This window comes from Anabrus simplex, chromosome 1 (genome assembly GCF_040414725.1).
Source record: "Anabrus simplex isolate iqAnaSimp1 chromosome 1, ASM4041472v1, whole genome shotgun sequence".
Classification (NCBI taxonomy): Eukaryota; Metazoa; Arthropoda; class Insecta; order Orthoptera; family Tettigoniidae; genus Anabrus; species Anabrus simplex.
In genome coordinates, this window is record NC_090265.1 from 52,514,348 (window position 1) to 52,536,088 (window position 21,741).

The 21,741-nt window shown below is 39.2% G+C and overlaps 1 protein-coding gene across 3 annotated transcripts in view; it reads right to left on the reverse strand.

Annotated features, from left to right (window-relative positions):
* Positions 1–21,741, reverse strand: part of bigmax (helix-loop-helix-leucine zipper transcription factor bigmax) — an 80,219-nt gene that overhangs the window by 42,975 nt on the left and 15,503 nt on the right. For all 3 annotated transcript variants that reach the window (XM_067156046.2, XM_067156055.2, XM_067156041.2), the window contains exon 3: positions 2,495–2,706. In XM_067156046.2, coding sequence (XP_067012147.1) covers positions 2,495–2,706 — 212 coding nt within the window. The remainder of the gene's footprint in view (positions 1–2,494; positions 2,707–21,741) is intronic.

Sequence of the window (21,741 nt, forward strand, 5' to 3'; positions counted from 1 at the left end):
TGAAACTCTGCATAATGCACACGGCCTAACCACCCAAAAGCTGGTTCTATTCCTGTGATTATAATATCAAACCAAGATGTATAGGAATTTTTAATGCATTCTCAGTGTTTTACCTTGAGTAATATTTGACCGTAAAATTTAGATACATTTTTACTCAGTTTAGATACCCCTGAAATTATTTGTCTTCAGTTTAGTTATATATCGGTGCTTGGAAGTGGACAGCTAGGACCACCTGTAGCCACTGAAACATGTAAGTTGAGCTTTTTACTGTTATTTAATTATTAGTTCGATTTTTGTTCAATTGTTGGCCTTTTATGTTGGACAACCTTGAATTTCCTGCGCAACATATAGCTAATTTTGTGTTAGAATAATCAGTTTAGGATCTTCCATATTTAGTATAAAAATATATGACAAGCAGGCAAGAACCCTCTGGTTTTTCCCATCTTATTTCCGACTTTTATGTATTGAAGTTAATTATTAAAAATAATTCAGCACAGGGCTTTTACAAAAGAATTTATCTCAGCAATGAAAAGGTTAATTAAGGTACAGCCCCAGCATTTGCCTGGTGTGAAAATGGGAAACCACGGAAAACCGTCTTCAGGGCTGCCGACAGTTGGGTTCAAACCCACTATCTCCCGGATGCGAGCTCACAGCTATGTGGCCCCAAACCGCATGGCCAACTCGCCCGGTAGGGAAGGGTGCGATCAGTCGTTGAGAGGAAGTTGGATGAAAACCAGTAGGGTTTCAGCCCACAGAGGAGTTGTCAGGATCAGATTTTCAGTATGCACCAGGTGAAATATGTTACGAGAAGAATAGACAGCATAGAATAGACAGGGTAGCGAGGGAAAAGATTTTGACCATACTGGGGACTATAGAATTAAGGGTAGACTATTAAAATCAATCAAAGGCATTTATGTTGACAATTGGCCTGCAGTGAGAATTGATGATAGAATGAGTTCTTGGTTCAGGGTACTTACAAGGGTTAGACAATGCTGTAATTTTTCACTTTTGCTGTTTGTAGTTTACATGGATCATCTGTTGAAAGGTATAAAGTGGCAGGGAGGGATTCAGTTAGGTGGAAATGTAGTAAGCAGTCTGGCCTATGCTGATGACTTGGTCTTAATGGCAGACTGTGCCGAAAGCCTGCAATCTAATATCTTGGAACTTCAAAATAGGTGCAACGAGTATGGTATGAAAATTAGCCATTCGAAGACTAAACTGATGTCAGTAGGTAAAAAATTCAACAGAATTGAATGTCAGATTGGTAATACAAAGCTAGGAGAGGTAGATAATATTAAGTATTTAGGTTGTGTGTTCACCCAGGATGGTAATATAGTGAGATTGAATCAAGTAAGGCTAATGCAGTGAGCCCCAGCATTTGCCTGGTGTGGAAATGGGAAACCACAGAAAACCATCTTCAGGGCTGCCGAGAGTGGGATTCGAACCCACTACATCCTGGATGCAAGCTCACAGCTGCATGCCGCTAACCGCACGGCCAATTTGTCCGGTTATTGTTTTAACAACATATTTTCCCTTGCATTATTAAATGAGTAAATATTTTATTGTTATTACATGTAAACATAATTACATTTGTTTCATTTGTTTCTTCAATTTGTGTGTTACACAAAATCAGATCACCACCATGGTAGATTGAAAAAGTACTTTTACACAACGTGCAAAATAATTTCTTGCTTTGCTTTTCTAATTGCAGAAATGGAAATTCGGCTTCAATTTTGAAAGTAAAAACATTCTTTCATTTTGAAATGTTTATAAAACTATCAAGTAACTGGTGACTAACCATACTTGTACAGAGCACAAACAACAGGAGATACACAAAGAGACCAGAAGCAATGAACTGCACGTCATGTGAAAACATATGTACTACCAACCACAGAAGTTCAAAATTAGAATCTTGTTCGGTTTATTTTTATCAAAGCGTGTAGTTTCTTTACTCTTTGGATATGACCACAGTTGCCTGGTTGTGCTACATGTTACTTAAAAACACGCTATCTCAAAATATACGGGAGCATTAATAAAAAATAGGACAATTTGCATCCCGTACACATCTTGTTGGGACAACGGGACACTTAAGGGAAATAATGAACGATCCAATAAATTTCAAGACATCTGGTCACCCTAAACTAAAATCACCCCATTATCACTGAGAACCTTGAAGGCTGTTTTTCTGAGACTAGATACAGACAAGAGGAAATTGTAACACCACTGTGGAGGACAGATTGATCACATACCTCGAAGAGAAAATATACAAAAAAATCCTAATGACACCTGGTAGGCTAACTGATTTAAGGATTTGGTTCTTAAAGTTTCACACAAGCACATAAAAACTCCAACAAATACAGTACATCGACACAGAGGGCAACAAATAAAGAGATTCGTGAACTTTTAACAAAAAGAATACACACAAATTCATGATCTTGGTCACAGACCAGTGTTTCATTACCTTTTAAGCCATGCTTTCATCTGATTTACATACCTCAATGTACTCTATTGACTTCTGCAGTACTGTAGCTTTACTCAGCTTGTAACCTGAGCTGTCTGTCTGTTGGCACGTAGGTACTAGGTCCTGTAGAGAGTCGTAGCCCTTCTTGATAGCATCACGCCGTTTCTGTTCAGCCTGGGTGTGAGCTTCACGTCGACGCTCCTTGTAACTAATGGCTGAACTTTTGTTATCACTGTCCTCATCATCTGAATCAAACAATAAATGAAGACTATTTCAGAATAAAACAAGAGCTCAGAGGTCTGCTACATTGTAAATTTAGAGAAAATGAAAATTTATAAGCATAGATCACACAATGGAAATTAGAAAAATATCCTATAAAACAAACAATAAGAATGATATATACCCCCAATATTTTTATGACAAGATGAGCCCGGCTTGTGGCCATGATCGTAAAGGCATTGAAGTCTTAATGGTCTGACACCATAGTCAGCCGGTTCGAGTCACGTTGGTCGAAAAAATTTCACCATCAGAATGTTGGCCAGCAGGGTAGGGGAGGTGGTGGTATACAATTTCTAATCACTAGATTGTGTGCCAAAAGCATGGATTGAATTCCAAACCTCTCCACAGTGCTCATATGGAGTGAGGGCATATGACGCTGTTGATGGTGATTCGCCCGTCGGATTTGGGAATTAAGCCTTGAGCAGACCCCTTTGTGCTATTCAACAGGAGCAGGCTGTGTGTGCCAGCACCAAGTTTCACCCTCTCCCTTCCTACTATCATATATCAGGTCATTCATTTCATCTCATTAACTCCTCTGATGAGGTTGACATCAGGAAAGGCATCCAGTCATAAAAACCTGCCAAGACAGATTCATCTCACCTCACACCCAACCCTGTACAGAAACAGGACAAGGGTTGGATTAAAAACTTTTATGAAAAGATGCTTAGTTTTCAGTTTATATCATGACAATTTAAATTTCACTGTAGTTCTAAGTATGTCTTATTTCACAACAACAACAAAATCAGGAAAAACAGAATTAGCATCTCTTCATTGCTGAATGGTTACAGCAACTGAAAAAAAGAATAGGTTCCTTTTAAAAAAGAATGAAATACACAGAATTTTAAATTCATAATAATAATGCTATTTGCTTTATGCTCCACTAACTCATTTTACAGTTCTCTGGGATGCTGGGATTCAGGACTTTAGTCCCCCAAGAGTTCTTTTACGTGCCAGTAAATTTATTGACACAAGGCTGATATATTTGAGCACCTTCAAATACCACTGGATTGAGCCAGGATCGAACATGCCAAGTTCTGGTCAGAAAGCCAGCACCTCAAAAGTTTGAGCCACTCAGCTTGGCGAATTTTAAATTAGCAAAGAATGAACCTTAGTTACAAAACTTATTTTCACCATATTGCACAATATGATGATGATGATGATGATGGTGGTCTCAGTTACCAGGTTGCAGACATTTAGGTTGCCTGCAAACCAAATGTTGTCCTTCCAATTATTGCTTTGCCATCTAATAGTGGAAGCTAAGGCTGAGTAATTAATTTTATTGCCCAGATTCATCTCTGGTGAGATACAGTGCATTGTGTCCCCTTAGTATGGCTAGATAAAGTTTGCTGTTTCGGTATTTCTGCCTCAGTCTCCATAGCTGGTTTGGACAATATGAAAGGGACTGAGGCATGAGCATTACTAGTAACACAATTTCTTACGTGGCCAGCCCCTGAGATGAACAGTATGAAAGTGTTGGCTTGGCAGACTGATATGTAACAGCATCTTCTGGCTCGGTGAAGAAAGTAACTCGAAAACTACTACACTCCTCATTTCCCAAGTACTTCTCTTTCAATAATACCTAGACAGCGTATGACAGCTGCAAGTGAATCTGCTAAGGATGCAACCAGCCTTTGAGCTAAGGACTCTATATACATAAAATTAATTTTACCTTGTGGATTTTGGTGCTTTACCAGAGAGTTTTACCATGCCAACTATTATTACCTCAAGAGTAAAATGTTTGCTTGTCCTTGAAAAATACATTGCCTTGGCAGAGGTCAAACCCACACAACTTAAAGATGTGTCCACACCAAAAGGTTTTTCATTAACTTTGTTAACAAACACTTAACCAACAATGTTCACGAACATTTTTGACTGTTAATAAACAAGATAGCGTGTTCGTTAACTTTTCAAGCATGTGGATAAACAAAATATCTTTAACTTTTGTGAATGCAACTTTTCATTAACTTTTCGTGCTTCTCGTAACATTTCTGTTCGCACAGCGCAGGGACGCTATTAGAGCATGCAAATTCATAGCGCAGAGTACAATGCTTTCTTATTTCTTCTAAAAATTTGCTATCAAATAGCAAGCAAAAGTTCTTATACACAGCATTTTTAATTCTGTATGATGCCCAACTCGTTGGCTGAATGGTCAGCGTACTGGCCTTCGATTCAGAGGGTCCTGGGTTCGATTCCCGGCCGGATCGGGGATTTTAACCTTCATTGGTTAATTCCAATGGCCTGGGGGCTAGGTGTTTGTGCTGTACCCAACATCCCTGCAAGTCACACACCACACACAACACTATCCTCCACCACAATAACACACAGTTACATACACATGGCAGATGCTACCCACCCTCATCGGAGGGTCTGCCTTACAAGGGCTGCACTCGGCTAAAATAGCCACACAAAATTATTATTATTATTATTATTATTATTATTATTATTATTATTATTATTATTCACTATGATTTTTTTTTTAATTGGCTTTACGCCACACCGACACAGATAGGTATTATGGCGATGGTGGGATAGGAAAGGCCTAGGAATGGGAAGGAAACAGCCGTGGCCTTTATTAAGTACAGCCCCAGTATTTATCTGATGTGAAAATGGGAAACCACGGAAAACCATCTTCAGGCCTGCCGACAGTGGGACTCGAACCCACTATCTCCCAGATGCAAGCTCACAGCTGTGCACCCCAAACCACACAGCCAACTCACCTGGTAACATTTTTTAGATGTGCTCTAATGTAGTTAAATTATCACTTCTATAACAAAAATAATACTATCGTAACTAGGTTAAATGAAGATGTTCTTTATTTCATACCTTTACCAATTCATTGAGATCGTTGTATAAAGCTTCAAACACCTCAGACACAATAGCTGAAATTGCTTGTTTTGATACTCTAGACCAGGGATGGCGAACCTTTTCCAACTAGTGTGCCATTTTAGGTCTGGATTATTATTCTCACCTGTTTACTGTGCCACTTGTTATTTTCGTTTGTAATGATACAACCCCCGCCCCTACTCACCACCGCCACCACTGACTTCCATCCCTAATCCCAAATTGTGTTTCATAATATGATATTACATATATTTATTTTGTAAAATACAAAATACATGTGATTGCATGTTTCATGGTCGTATTTTGCGAATACCGCAAAAATACTTCGTAGCTTTGTAATTTATGTTAGGTTCATAACTTCTGTTCACAACGTTCACTGTAGAAAATATCTGCTTGTAGGCGTACGATGACTCAAGCAAAATAAGTAGCGCTGTAACAAGTTCCTTCATGACCAAAACCTTTTCTGGGAGACAGTTCCACTGTTCAAGTAATAAGTTCTCCGGGTTCTGGAGAGAGAGTATTCACCATCCACAGCACACTCGATTTTCACCAATGACTTCATCAAGTTGTACGAACTTTTCCACCCATACATGCTTTCTTAAAATTCAGTCAACTCCATTTCTAAACTGTCAATATCTAACCACTCAAAAATAAAAGACTCATTTGTGCAATATGAGGTTTTGAAATAAAGTGCGATACTTTCTCCATATCTCGGAACTGGCATAATTTCTTGGCAACTATTTGTCTTACAAAATTCACAACAATAAACAGTTACTCACTAAGCATAATTACGCGATGCTGGCAACCACACACAAGCCAAACTTCACTAATTCACTGATATGGGTGAGCGAATGGCTCGTCGGCTGCATCTGACATTTATTTAACTTGACTTCCGGACCTATGGGTGTTGCCATAATACACGTTCGAATGGAACTGGAATTTAGATGTTAATATGTGCATGTGGTGTGCCACCGAAATCGCGTTCGCGTGTCACCTAATGACACGCGTGGCACAGGTTCGCCATCCCTGCTCTAGACAAATATATAAGTGAAAGGTCCCAAGTCACCAGTTGCTAGGAATCTTACAATAAAAAGAAAATAGCCTGCCATTAGTGGAGCCAGGTTTCCGATAATCTGTATCACTTCTTGCAATTTCAGTCCCAATTACTGTCAACAAGAACTGAAAGTCCTATGGAAGCATTTTCAAGAACATTTTGAAAGCCTGCTGCATCATAACCTTATGACCTTATGCATCGTAATCTCACAAACAGCTTTTCTGGTGTGGACATAATGTTGAAGAACTTTGTTAAGAAAAGTTTATTAATTATGTTCAGAAACGTTTTCATTAACAGTATTTATTAACTTTGGTGAGAACGAGCCATAAGAATCACGTGTCAGACAATCACACACTCACCACAACTTGATAATTGCTAATTGCAATGTCCGGCACTATTAAGCTATTCTTGTAGTAAACTTCAAGAAAACTCAAAATACAACTTAAATACAAGTAACTATTATGACATAAGTAGACCCTGCACTGATAAAGGCTGAAATGTAAATTTCTTGTTTGAGTTCAGGAAGTTGATTTACAAAGTGAAAGATTCGAAAAGTGAATTTCTTGTTAGTGTTTTCCGGGCTTGTAGGCCAGAAAACATTGACATGATTTGTAGCACCGGCCATGGAAGCCTCAACTGTTGTAAGTGAATTTCTTGTTTGAGTTCCTCGAGAGAGTTCCTTGGCGATTTGAGACTGATACTGGACTGAGACAAAGAAGTGTTGTCACTGGTTTTGTTAATAATAATAATAATAATAATACTAATAATAATAATCATCATCTTGGGTGCAATCTAGACTGAAACTGGCTGGCAACTTTGGAACAACAATGAAGTCTACAAAAATGTGGAGAAAATTTCAGAAACCACGAAAAAGAGGTTATAATTTCTCAGACATTTGTACAGAATGAACAAATCCAGACTAACCAAAAAATTATTTAACTACCTGGGGAACAAGAAGACAATGACGGCATGGATTAAGGAAGTTCGTGAAGATCTAGAGAAGTCCAACATCCAGGAAGTTCAGACGTTAGACAAGAAAACATTTCAGACCATGATTCAAAGTATGGAAGGGTTTCAAGTCGAAAGAACTGCAAAGATGGAAAGAGCCTGGATGGATGAACACAAGAAACAGCATATGAAGGAGTACTGAAGGAAGAGAAAACTTAAAAGAAAAAAATGAAACTGTAACGTGATCCTAAATGGTCAATTCGCAAATTAAAAAAAATTATAATAATAATAATCAAGGATGACATCACGAGAGCAGCAAAAGTATCAAACGGAGGAAAACAAAAGAACAATGCTATTTAATGATAATGTGATTTGAGGCAAAGATGTCGAAGACGTTCCAAGAACAGGTAGCAATAACGAATGGAAAGATTGAAGAATATAGAATGAAGATCAGTGTGGAAAAGAACAAAACACAGGTGATGACACAAGGAAAGGAAGAAGGGAAGATCATATTAAACTTGTGGATGAAGATCTGGAATTATTGGAGATTTTAAAGTACTTGGGAAGTGAACTAATGCACGACTGGATGCTGAGCTTAGCAAAAGGATTCAAGCAGGAGGGTCTTTCTATCACAACATAGGAAACCTATAATGAGATGAAGTGCCAATGAAAACAAAAGGAACTATGTATATCAGGTAGTACATTTATCCACATAATGTGGAAACTTTTTTTTCCAGTTTTTACAACAAAAATCTACAGTGCATATTTTACGCAAGAAAAGTAACAAAGAAGTTAACTCATTAAAACACATGATATCTCAAATGTAAAATAATCAATAGCATCAATAATGATATAGCAAACCAGAAGCAACTACAAATGATGTATTGATGGTCTTGCTACATACACAGTAAGTTGAAGATTGATAACTAGCATCAGCTGTGTTGCCTTGTAATGAAACACAGGTAGCATACAGCAAACTATAACTTACTGGAAATAAGGCACAGCAGAAAATATTGGTACAAAAAAACAATGCTGACATTTTATTGCTATGGAGACTTGACCTCATTCGCTGTTAAGTTTCAGCATCACAATCATCAGTCACCCATTCACATTAATGTTAAAAGGAACCAATCCCGAGTAGAATTTTCACTCTTGTTGGTTTAAACCTTGAATTTGAATGTGACTACTCTGTTCTTCATTTTTTATCATTGCCAATAAATACTACACACACTATTAATTGCGGAAAGTGTAATGTGTGGTCAGCACAACCGAGTCTGCAGCAGTCAATCTCTGTTAGGTCATTTACCGCTGCCCAACCCTCGGCATCAAGTCACTGGCTGTACAGCCTACTCTTACTACCGTAGTAAGAAACCCCCATGATGTTCTTGACTGACAGAAATAGCGAGTGGTATGCAAAACAGTAGACCCTAGGGCAAAGTACACTAAGAAGAAGTCCCCTCAAAAACATAACACTAATTTTTAAACATCTGTCCCTCAAAGATAATCTCAACTTTTTTTAAACCTCATTCCTTCAAACATACTGTACTGTCATTCTCAGAGTTCCTGGAAGATCTAGAAATTTTGAAACTTAGTCAATAAATTGTTCATCCAACCCTTGTCCAGTTTCTCTATGGGAACGGGTATAAGGTGAGATGAATCTGTCGTGGCAGTTTTTTTACGACCGGATGCCTTCCCTGATGTCAACTTCATCAGATGAGTTATTGAGATGAAATGAATTAAGTGATATATGATAGCAGAAAAGGAGAGGGTGAAACTCAGTGCTGGCACATAGCCTACTCCTGTCGCACAGCACCAAGGCGACTGCTCAAGGCTTACCGTCCCCATCAGACGGACGAATCAACATCAACAGCGTCGTATGTTCTCACTCCATATGAGCGCTGTGGAGAGGTTTAGAATTTTATCCAGGATTTTGGCACCCAATGTAGTGATTACAAATTGTATACCACCATCTCCCCTAACCTGCCAGCCAACATTAATGTCAATAAATGAAAATTCGCAATTCTTGAACCTCAGTCCCTCAATGATAATCACATAATTTTTAAACCTCACAATATGAATCAATGATAATCTTGTAAATTTAAACTTTAGTCAGTCAATCTAGTAACTTTTAAACCTCTGTCTTTCAATGATGATCTCAATTTCTAAACTTCAGACAGTCATTAAACTTATAACTTTTAAACTTCAGTCCCTTAATGGTAATCTTTTAAGTTCTAAACCTCAGCCTCTCAATGATATATTTTTTTTAAATTATCAAATATATATACACACACACACACACACACACACACACACACACACACACATGTAAATTAGTGTAAAAAAAAAAAAGCAAGTTAAATAACATCTGTTAATTATACTTAAAGTAATAATAACAAATATTTTTTCTGGTGTCCTCAAACTATCCCTACACTTTGTTACCAGGACTGGATGGTGGAACTCTGCACCTCATACCTGGTCCTGAGACACTCTGTTCATCTTCAGAAAACTGCCTGCATCTTTCAAGCACTTTGTTCCATTTGAACCAGTCATTCCCATTCTGCAAGTCCACAACATGGATTCCTAGAGAGTGTGTTTCAAGAACATCTCCGTGGTAGTTATTTGTGCTCTCTTCAGCCATGATCTAGTGTATATAACATAGTAATACTTCTGACAGAGCTACACATTCACTGTCTTAGTGATGGAAGTAAGACTATCAGTGAGAATCTTATGTATCAACTGCTCTCTAACAAATCAGTGCAAAGAGGAAACAGAGTCCCTATCTGATAAATGTCCATATAGAGATATCATTTGTTGACATAGAGCTTTTCATATTATGAGTAACTCAACTTCCTTGTGGTTGGTATAGCAACACTATCAAGGTTACATCTGGGAAGAATTTTAATTAGTTACCAGTTTAGGAGCAGCCAATTCCACATCAATCCACAACTTCACTAGCATGTAAGAGAAGAGAAAATCCAATAAGCATGTAGCTGACATTCAGGTAGGTTTTATGCAGGGTACTCCAACCAATCTTCTCACCTCATATCTTACGAATGGTTGAAGATCTACTCCACCAAATACGTATTTGATAATTAAAATCAGCCTTATCAATAGTTAAGAGTTATTTAATTATTTATTTTCACCTAACAAACTGTACATGTTCCAAGGACCTTATTGTCTTCTTTCTCAGCAGTTTTTCACACATTATCAAATATCTCTTGGACCTATTCACTAATTAATAAACACTAGTTTTTTTAACAAATCCTCTTGCAACCTTTACCACATATTTAGTTCTAAACATCTCTTAGTTGCTTGTTCAATGTGTGTGTCATAAATAAAGTTGTTTTTTTTTTTTAAGTAATAAACTTCATGGTAGGGCTCCGTATTGAGTTAAGACTTAACTTAAAAATGAGTACAATTTTATTGTTCCACCTTCTCAATACTTAAAATCATTTAACGTTTGTTAAAACGAACATATCCTCGGGCACTGATGGCACTAAAAGCCATGCGCCATTTAGCATCTCTTAAAACTTGCTAAAATCTTCCAATCCAGAGTTTTCTTCAGATAAATGTTACGGATACTTCCATCTGTCCTTGTTTTAACAAACGTTAAATGATTTTAAGTATTGAGAAGGTGGAACAATAAAATTGTACTCATTTTTAAGTTAAATAAAGTATGCCATAAATGTCATAAATGAACACTAAACTACTATTCTACTTATTATCTTATTAAAATGTCTGCCTTGTCTTACCTACAAATATAATCAATTTATTAAAATTAGCGTCTCTTGTCCGGCTCCATGGCTAAATGGTTAGTGTTTGGTCACAGGGGTCCCGGGTTCGATTCCCGGCAATGGTTAATTTCGCCGGCACGGGGGCTGGGTGTATCATCATCATTATTTCATCCTCATCACAATACGCAGGTCGCCTACGGGTGTCAAAAGACTTGCATCTGGCGAGCCGAACATGTCCTCGGGCACTGATGGCACTAAAAGCCATGCGCCATTTAGCGTCTCTTAAAACTTGCTAAAATCTTCCAATCCAGAGTTTTCATCAGATAAATGTTACGGATACTTCCATCTGTCCTTGAACGTTCCCTAGAGCTATGAGGGAGAAAAGCCTGTCAGAAAATCCACCCCTAATAGAATATTCTAATTTACTCTGAGAAATTTACAACTGACTTACTGAATCTATATTGTCCATACGCAAAGATAGTGATAGGAGTTTTTCATGTAGGTGAATAACAATAAGGGGCACATGAAAGAGCCCACAATGTGTGTTCCCTGATCTAATAAATAGCGGTACCAAGTTGCTTTCCTTAAATAGAACTATACCCATTTCTGTCACATAAATAGTTTACTGTAGGCAGCCATATCCAGTGATACAATTATTTCCAGTCAGACATGTGCCACTGGCAAAAAGAAGTGTTGAGTATGTTCACATATGTGGCACTGCCAGGAGGTAGTAGCCAGAAGGTCAAGAAGAAAAGGCTACATATGACTCGTACTGTACCTCGTATTGAGGTGGGTCACAGTTTGTGTTGATAAAACTGATAAATATTCTACGACGGGCGTTCAATATATAACGCAAAACATTTTATTTCTAGGCCAATTTCGATTTTTAAAACTGGAATTTTCTTTGGGACATCTTTGAATATTCCTGCTTTGTCTCATAGAGTTTCATTAATTTCCAATAGGTGGCAGCGCTATAACTAGCCTTCCAAATGGCATCTGTAACAGGTGCATGCCAAACAGAGAGCAGTTATAGAGTTTCTTTTGGTGGAAAAACAGGGCATCACACTCACACATATTCATAGGCACTTGCAGAACGTCTATGGAGGCCTGGCAGTGGACAAAAGCATGGTGAGTCGTTGGGTGTGGCGTGTTTCATCATCACTCTGAAGGAACTCTGAAGGGGTTATTCTGTTTGATGTCCTCCCTCGTGGTGAAACGATCAACTCTTAAGTGTGTTGTGCTACTCTAAGGAAACTGAAGAAACAACTTCAGCATGTCTGTAGTCATAAAAATGCAAATGAACTATTTCTCCACGACACCTAACACCTCACACAAGTCTGACAAGTCTGAGACAGGAGCTCACTAAACTTCACTGGACTGCTCTTCCTCATCCATCCTACAGCCCAGATCTTGCACCTTCTGACTTCCATCTGTTTGGCCCAATGAACAATGCAATGTAAGCCATAGATGTGGCATTATTTTGAAAAGATGCCACTTACCACAGTCCACTGTGTTGTTTGTTCAAAAGAAGTAAAATACTTCAGCAGAAATACTTCTGGGATGATCTGGCTCTTTAACACACACATTACTGAAGAGGAATAGTCACACAGTACACCTCCAGCCGGGTCTGCATCACAAAACTATCTGTTGAAAACTATTATGAGGTATCCAGGTAGGTGTACATCCTATCTACAGTTATTAACAAATTATAGTTGGTTTGTCAGTTAAGATATCCACCTCAAATAACTTTCGTGAACCATTTAAGATACAGAAATACTGTTTTCACTTTCGTTAATGGTATTAATAAGGGGCTCAATATTGAACCTGCATTTTCAGTGGCACTTTTCCAGTCTTTTGACAAAATTTATAGACACACACGTACCCATATGAGAACGTTATTTTACGCAATAACTGGTGATGATACACTATCAGGCTTATGCTCGTAGTTACCGGTACGTCATACAGGAGGATCAGTTTCGAGATTCGTGTAAGAGTCTTGAGATCTGCGACGTCAGTCTTGAGAGTCTCGAGCGGGAGCAGTGCCCATCACTAGTGGCAAGGCCAGAAAGCGAGATGGTTATAGGTTCCAGATGGGTGTTTGCGGTTAAATACAATGCTGAGAGAAAATTTGAATGGTATAAAGCAGGACTAGTGGCACAAGAATTCAAGGGGAAAATGAACATGAGTTATGAGGAAACATTTAGTCCCGTTGTGAAAAGAAAAACTACGAGATAACTTGTTGCCATTACAGTGCAAAAAAATTGGAGAGCTGAACACCTAGATCAGAGACGACAAACCTTTTCCGACTAGGGTGTCAATTAAGGTCTTGGTTATTACTATATACTATCCAGCCGCCGTCGCCTACTCGAACTCGGGTGGACCGCTACATCTCCGTCGCAGTGCCAACTGCCGCCGCCGTGCCATACCCCGACACTCCAGTGGGCCGCTACGCTAACCGGATCCTGGACCGAGGTGTCTACTTGCCCAAGCCAGTAGACGTTCCAACTCTGTTTCGACCTACCAAGCCGTCACCTCTGTTGGACGAGGTCGTCGCAGACCTCCTAGACCATCATATCATCGAATAGGGTGAGTGTTCGTCTGCCTTTCCCCTATTCCTAGTGCCCAAGGAATCCGTGGCGGCGCGGGTCATTTATGACCTTAGCGCCTGGACTCCCTTCATTCAGCACCCCCCTTTCTCTCTCCACGGCCCAGCACAGGCGCTCGCCTCCATTCCGCCAGATCATCTGGCCTGCAAGCTTGATCTTAAGTCAGGCTTCTACCAGATCCCCATCTCCCGCAATACCCGACACCCCTACGGAATCTTATACCATGGGCGTCGGTATCGTTGGACTCGCCTGTCGATGGGGCATAGCCTGGCCCCATCCGTCATGCAACGTTGGGCCATAGCAGTGCAGCAGTTTCTTCTTCAGGAGTTCGGCGTCCAGATGGTCCCTTATCTGGACGACTGGCTCATCCACTCCCCCGATCTCACTTCTGAGCTGATGCACCAGATTGAGGTCTTCTTGACACATTCTGGGAATCATGCTTAACTATTCCAAGTCGGTGCTGCACCCGACTCCCATCCTCACGTATTTAGGCGTGACCATTGACATTCCTAGCCAGGAGATCACTCTTCACTATCAGACGCAACGACGCGCCCACCTCATTGTGCACGATCTCCATACCTACACCCCTCTTCAGTGAAGCAGGCGGATGGCTACCTTTCATGGATCACTTGGGTCATGGGGTGGCCGGTCTTTCCTGCCAAGCACATCCTAGCAGGCGAATTCTTCTGGGTTCGACGAATGCTCACCCCCGACCTGCTTACCACGCCTCGCTGGATCTACGCAGATGCTACCCCCCAGTCGACTGCCGCCGTCTGCCCACAGCTTCACCTTGCCTGGGCACAGGCGTTCGAACGACCTCACTCGATCCACATAGCGGAGACTGCGGCAGCGGTGGTTGCTGTTCATCACCTCCTACAAGAACCGGAAGCAGAGTTCTTTGACCATGTTCAATTGTTCACAGACAGCTCGGTGGCCCGATACACTCTGCAGTCGGGCCGTGGAGTGGTCTTACATGATAATTCATTTGTATTGGATCTGTATCTTGATGTTATCAATAAAGCTGCACAGACAGGCACCCGCCTGTCGTGGTGCTCCATCGCTTACGCCGATAATCCGGCGGACGCACCCTCTCGGGAAATGCTTTCCACAGTACACGCGAGCCTCCAAAGCCTATAAAAGGAGGCTCGCCCCGAGAGGGTTACCTTCTCCTTACGAACGTGAGGCTGAACAGCAAAGCGAAAAAATTCAAATTTATAAAAATGAAGGAAAAGAGGAACACTATATTCGAAAGCAAGAAGAAGTTCTACAAGAATCATTGATGATGATACAGCTCCGCCGCCATCTTCCAGCACTCTCATTGTTGCGCCTACCCCCTCCCGTCCCAACTTACTCTTTGCCTAGGCAGGCACACAGATACAACACACGCAGCAACGGGCATAAATTTAACACACCCCCTTGAACGGCTAATGTCTCCGCTCAACGCTCATCCAACATAAGAGATTTCAGTGCACGCACTTGGCATCTTATTTTTTCCGTTTTGGTCTTGAACTCCCAGCAAAAATGAAGCAGCTTCAGGCGTGATCAATCCTGTTTGAAGTGTTACTACTCCATGTCTGCTACAAGATATGACTTCTCTTGCCCGTTCTCACGTATCTATACAAGAGTGGGATTTAATTATTTCTTCACTTAAAAGAATATAACCGTCATATTTTGTTATATATGAACATTCTTATTAACTGACTGGCAGCCATGAGTTTGATATTACACTGCCAGCTCTGTGTTGTACCTTATGTTTTTAACCTCTGGCAACACGATTACGTGTTTTTTCTAACTCAGCCGTGATGAACACTCTTATATATTTTCACTCTTGTTTTTATGTTTGAACATTCTGATTGACTGACTGGTAACAATGATATCCTAATGATTTTAATTATTTCACTACCAGCTTCGTATTGTAGCCTACTTTCTGTTCTTATCCTCTGCCTCAACTCGATTGTGTTTTTTCTCTTAGCCATGTTGTAACATTCCATGTTTTTTCACACTAGTTTTAAGCCTATTTTCATTTTATAAATATAAATGTTGATTCTTAGGGTGCCATATATGTTAAGGACCTAGGTTCAGGGCCCTGACCTAACTTTAAGCTAAGATTTATTTTTGGCTGATGATGCTTACGACTGTTAAGCGAAACATGTCCCATCTTACAACGCCTGTTGTAATGTTTATTTCCTAAATATAGGAAAAATAAGTATTGGAAAGGTGGTGTTAACTATTATTCTTGTTTTAATGTTCATATCTGATGTCCAATACGGTCTACAATGAGATTTATTACTTGTAACATACCACTTAGTCGAGCAGCTCTTCTTCTTTCTCTCAATTCTTCCCAACGCAAACATTGCAACATTTTTGTAACGCTACTCTTTTGCCGGAAATCACCCAGAACAAATCGAGCTGCTTTTCTTTGGATTTTTTCCAGTTCTTGAATCAGGTAATCCTGGTGAGGGTCCCATACACTGGAAACCATACTCTAGTTGGGCTCTTACCAGAGACTTATATGCACTCTCCTTTACATCCTTACTACAACCCCTAAACACCCTCATAATCATGTGCAGAGATCTGTACCCCTTATTTACAATCCCATATATGTGATTACCCCAATGAAGATCTTTCCTTATATTAACACCTAGATACTTACAATGATCCCCAATAGGAACTTTCACCCCATCAACGCAGTAATTAAAACTGAGAGGACTTTTCCTATTTGTGAAACTCACAACCTGACTTTTAACCCCGTTTATCAACATACCATTGCCTGCTGTCCATCTCACAACATTTTGTCATACTTCTTTATTAAAGCATAATATTAAAATATGCTATGTTGGTATATTTTAGACCTTTTTATTACATGTTCATTAAAATATGCGAGTATATTGCGTGGCATGCCACGTAAGTTGTGTTAGTGAGTCAACTAGCAGCACGCATGTCATAGGTTTGCCATCCCTGACTTAAATTTTACCAGTGCTTATCTTAATAGTCTAGATGTGTACATAAAGCAGCCTGAATTGTCTGAAGTTGGAGATCCTATCACAAATTCTGTAAATTAAAGTAAAGTATTTATGGACTCCCAAATTCAAGTAAGGATTGAAATGTGTGTGCTGATAAAATTATGCAGAAACTAGGATTTGTACACTGTAAGAAAGAACCATGTGTATATGTACGGGAGAGTGTTATAATTGGGTTGTATGTTGATGCTATAGTGACTGGAGAATCAGAATCTGTAGTTCATGCCAAATTTGAGTTGACCAAAGAACTGCACATTTGTGATCTTGGTGAAGCAACTAACATATTGTCTGTAAGAACAGAACAGTCTGATGGTATTGTGGCATTGTCTCAGTTGTGTTATATTGACAGAGTGTTGAGTGAGTGTTTAATGGAATATTACGCTAGACCTGTATATACAGTGTTGCCTGGGGAACCAAAGGGTGTACTTGCCATCAAATGATTATGAAAGTTTTGATTCTAGCTTGTATGAAAGTGCTGTAGAAATATTTTTTTATCTTTCAAATAATTCTGTCAGTATTTTATGTTAAAAATATGAAATCACATTAAACAAAATTGGGAGAAACTAAAACATATTATGCTTAGGTATCTGTATGCTATTGAGAGATGTAAAATTGCATTTCTGTTTTAGTAAAGAAACTGTCCAAATGTATTGTGATGCTGATGGTGGGTAGGAGACAAAGAATCTACTTATACTTTCAGAGGGTGCCATAAAATGGCACAGCAAGAAACAACCTTGTGTTGCTCATTCAAAAAAGGAGACAATATTTGAGTATGGCAGAACTCACTAGGGAATTTCTATGGCTTAACGATACTCTCACAGCACCAGGAAAAGAGAATAGGATTGCTACCCTATGTGAGATTTATTCTGTTAACGCTTCAGCTATAAAGTTGAGTTTAAATAACGATGTGGGTGACAAGTCAAGCATATAGATATTATCTTTCATGACTGCAAAGAATTTGTTCAAAAAAAAAAAAGGAATTTTGTGAAGTTTAAATATATTCCTTCTTCTGAGAATGTAGCAGATTTGTCAAGGGTAAAGACTGAGAAATTCCAAAAGGACCTTGGATTATAATTGTTTGAAGCATACCAAAAGGGGGACTGAGAAATTCCAAAAGGACCTTGGATTATAATTGATTGAAGCATACCAAAAGGGGGACAGTGTTGGCATCAAGGTTGATTTGATAAACTTTTTGTGTACAAGTTTTTAGGCTATTGTTATACTACCTTATGGGTCAAAGTTGGCATCATGTTTTTTATTGTTCTTTTTTCATAGATTGTGTTCTTGTTAGTCAGTTATTGTCCTTTGTGGCATGTGTAGGCTAACGTGGAACAATAAAAAGGTTTAATATCTAATGTCATCCTCTTAATTACAACTTATCTAGATATAAACAAACAAGTAACTTCTTTCTTTCTTTTTTTTTGTTAATTTTAACCTTTTCACTCCGGTTGACTACTGTAGAAGTTGGGAGGGAGCTGTACCTCATAGCCAGTCGACTGCTGTAGAAGTATTACATGTGATAAATATCATGCTGTAGAAGTCTTGTGTCTTTTGGCAGTTTTCCATTTCACTAGGATAGACTGCTGGGGAAGTTTGGCGTTGGAGGTCTCTCGAGGCTGCCTTGGGAGTCTATAGTTACAGCTATGATCACCAGATGACAGGAGTAACCAGTTCAAGACAAAAGTAATGTGTCCGGTATGCTACTCACTTCGCGCCTAGTTGTTCCCCCCCCCACAGTGCTGACGTGCTTGTGCTTCTCGACTTACCTTTCAGTCGCATTGAAACTGTGAAAGGCCTAATGACGGAGGAAAGATATACTGCGGAGGAAGCTTTTGTCCTCATATTGGGTAGTGACTTTGAAGAAGATAACAATGATAGTGATTTATCATCTGATTCTGGCGATGGAACGACTTCAATCACACTTTCTACTTCAGACATTTTCTACTCCAGTTACCACTTCGTTGTCTAGAAGGTCGATCTACTTCGACGATTTGACTAAAGATGAAGATAGCGAGGATGAAGATCAGGTGTCTCAACCACCGAGTAAAAACCTAATTGGAAAAAGAACGACCTGAATCCAAAGAAACACACGTTTGACGCATCTAATTCCGAACTGAAAAGTTTAGTGGACAATGCATATTAAATTTGTTTCAGCTGCTTTTTAACACAAGTATCAACTCGTGTGCGAGGACACTAACAGATACTTTTCTCAGAAGGCAGCTGCATGTAGAGTTCCAGAGAGGGTCCAGAAAGAATGGAGGGATGCGAGTGTGAGTGACATTTTTACTGCTGCATTGTCTATTATGTCAAGAGTTAAAAAAAAACTGAGCATGTCTGAATATTGGACTGAAAACCCAATTCTTCAAACAACTATTTTTTCTAGGTTGCTACCCTGAAACAGTTTTCAGAACATCTTGAGATTTCTCCTTATTTCCGATAATGAAGAGCCTCATTACAACAATTAATTGTTAACTTATGACATGCAAATTAATGTAGGTAAACAAGTGAATGGGTGCTCGCAAAAACGGGCTAACCAACATTTTGTCAGAACAGAGATAAATCAACTTTTGCAAATGTCAAAAAACAAAAATTATACCATAAAAATAATATTTGTTTCATTATTTTATCTTGATGTAGTACCTTTAAATTATCAATACCATATATTGGAACTGTATTAAAAATGAAAAGCGATTGGAAAAAAAGGAATATAAAAAAATGGAAGAAAATTGACTTCTGCACTGACCTAGCTATAGTTAATAGTTTACCTTAGATTCGTAACCAAACTTTATTTTATGATCATACAATACAAAAAAGGTGTTTTATACAGTAAACTAGGCAAAAATGCCGGCCCCCGTGGTGTAGGGGTAGAGTACCTGCTTCTCGCCCGGAGCCCCCGGGTTCAATTACCGGCCAGGTCAGGGATTTTTCTCTCGACCTGAGGGCTGGTTCGAGGTCCACTCAGCCTACGTGATTAGAATTGAGGAGCTATCTGACGGTGAGATAGTGGCCCCGGTCTAGAAAGCCCAGAATAACGGCCGAGGATGCGTCGTACTGACCACCCTCGTAATCTGCAGGCTTGCGGGCTGAGTAGCGGTCACTGGGCAGGCTACAGCCCTTTCAAGGGCGTAAGTGCCATGGGTTTTTTTCTAAGACATAAAGACGCTTCAGACTTATTTTGAAATAACTTTCCCTCATGGGACAATTATCAGTCATATGGGTCATATTCTAATGCATTGGAAAATGATTCCTCAGTCACTTCCTGGCCAATTGCCAGCTGTTAGTTCTCTGTAATACTGGTGATATCTTGCAGGGACATATTCAAGTAGCTCAAGCAAGTCCTTAAGCTTTGCTAGCTGTATTGGCATTGTAACACTGCAATTTGGTGAAAGCTGAACACTAGCAAGTGATGGCCAACCACCATTACTGTTCCTTTTGTGAAGGTCAACACAGTCATACTCCTCAACAATACCATATACATATTTAAAAAATTTTAAATGGTACATCTCTCTTAAATAGTATGCCTGAAACTTTACTAATTAGTACTCTTTGCTTATTTACTGATATCATTCTCTTGGTTACTTTTTCTAGCAAAGGTTGAGTGCTCACAAACTTATCACTTGTCATTTTTACTTCTTGAAATGGCTTTCTTACTCTAGCTCCTTTTACTAAATCCATCCATTCATCTGGCACAAAAACACAAGAAACACCCACAGCCTCTAGTATACATGGGAATAAGGTTTGCTAACCTATATATACAGCGTCATCTTTACGGCCTCCTCCGTAAACGTCTGTTAGCCCGATTTTGCAATAACAAAATTATTCTAAATAAAATGGCATAAAATTCAAAGCGTTTTATCTCATCACACAGGATTACCTCATGTTAGCCCAATTCACAAAAGATACTTTGAACCTTCCGCAATGGATGGCAGCACATAACTCATTTTTACAAATTTGTTGGTTAGCCCATTTTTGCGAGCACCCATTCAATTTGTACTCAAGTAATAATCATAATGATGAAACATTTTAGAGAGCAATATAAGGAGCATTTCTATCCCTATGAAAACCTGTGCATCGATGAAAGTCTTCTTTTATTCAAAGGCAGACCAAAAATCAAGAAATGTTCCTGCTAAAGGAAGCCACTTCGGAATAAAGATATTTGTTATTTGTGACGTGACCAATTACATATTAGATTTCACTGTTTATTGCGGCTCAGCTACAGATATAAAGAAATATGACATGGGTATGTCCGGAGACACTGTTGCTACATTGATGAAGTCATATTTACAGAAAGGTCACAGCCTCTATTGCGACAATTGGTGCTCAAGCCCCACCTTGTTTTTTGTTGGCTGTATGACAGGGCAACCAATGCTTGTGGCACAGCAAAGCACAGTAGAAAAGGTATGCCTATAATGGCAAAAAAGCTGAAGAAAGGCGAGCTCACTTTCCTCTATGCATCAGGACTACTGTTGGCACTAAAACGTTGCTACAAGAAAGAAGTTTGGATGCTCTCGACATTTCACCATGCAGAAATGGTGGAAACCTCAAAGGTATATTATAAAACTGCCAAGAAACAATTGAAACCTCTTAAGTTGTAGATTACAACAAAACAATGGGACCTGTGATTAGATGTAATATGGTAATGAAGACTGTGGAAAGCATAAGGAAATTTTGTAAGTGGTACTGCAAGCAATTTATTCATATAATAGGTATGACACTTCAACTCCTATTGCCTCTACAACAGACTTTCGAAGAAAATAACTTATGTTCCAAGTTCCAAGTGGGAATCATTCAGGAAATA